This window comes from Grammomys surdaster, unplaced genomic scaffold (assembly GCF_004785775.1).
Source record: "Grammomys surdaster isolate TR1022 unplaced genomic scaffold, NIH_TR_1.0 114457, whole genome shotgun sequence".
Taxonomy (NCBI): Eukaryota; Metazoa; Chordata; class Mammalia; order Rodentia; family Muridae; genus Grammomys; species Grammomys surdaster.
Window position 1 is genome coordinate 4,226 of NW_021612586.1, and position 509 is coordinate 4,734.

Consider the following 509-nt stretch of genomic DNA (forward strand, 5'->3'; position numbering starts at 1 on the left):
TCCTGTCTATACAAACCCACTTCCTGTCCGTGTAACCCCCTCCCGCCCCCGTGTCCCCCCGCCCGCCCCGCTCACCGCCGACGTCGCACACGACCCGGAAGCGCGCGAGGTCGAAGGCGGCGAGGACGCGGCGCCCGCACACGCTCCACGTCTCCCGCAGCGCCCGCGTGAACAGCGCACGCTCGGCCTCCGTCCTGTAGATGGCGGCGAACGGGTCGTCCTCCGCGGCGGCCGCGCCCACCGCGCGCGCGTACTGGCTCCGCCCCTCCCTCACGGCGTCCGCGAGGTGCGCCCAGAGGCGGTACGGCGTGCCCGCGAGGTAGAGCAGCATGCTGCGCTGAGACAGGGGGCTGCCGCTCACCAGGAAGGCGTCGGCCAGCGGGGCGTTGGCGAAGGAGCCTGGGGGCGGGATGACGTCACTTCCTGTGTCTGAAAACCCACTTCCTGTTTCTGAGACCCACTTCCTGTGTCTGAAATCCACTTCCTGTGTCTGTAAATCCACTTCCTGT

General features: G+C 69.2%; 1 protein-coding gene across 1 annotated transcript in view; it reads right to left on the reverse strand.

The window, feature by feature from the left end:
- Positions 1 to 505, reverse strand: part of LOC114635630 (acetylserotonin O-methyltransferase-like) — a gene marked incomplete at its 5' end in the record, with an annotated part of 2,916 nt that extends 2,411 nt beyond the window's left edge. The window contains one exon of the mRNA XM_028784135.1: positions 76 to 505. Within this exon, the coding sequence (XP_028639968.1) occupies positions 76 to 505 (430 nt within the window). The remainder of the gene's footprint in view (positions 1 to 75) is intronic.
- Between the last annotated feature and the right edge of the window lie 4 nt (positions 506 to 509).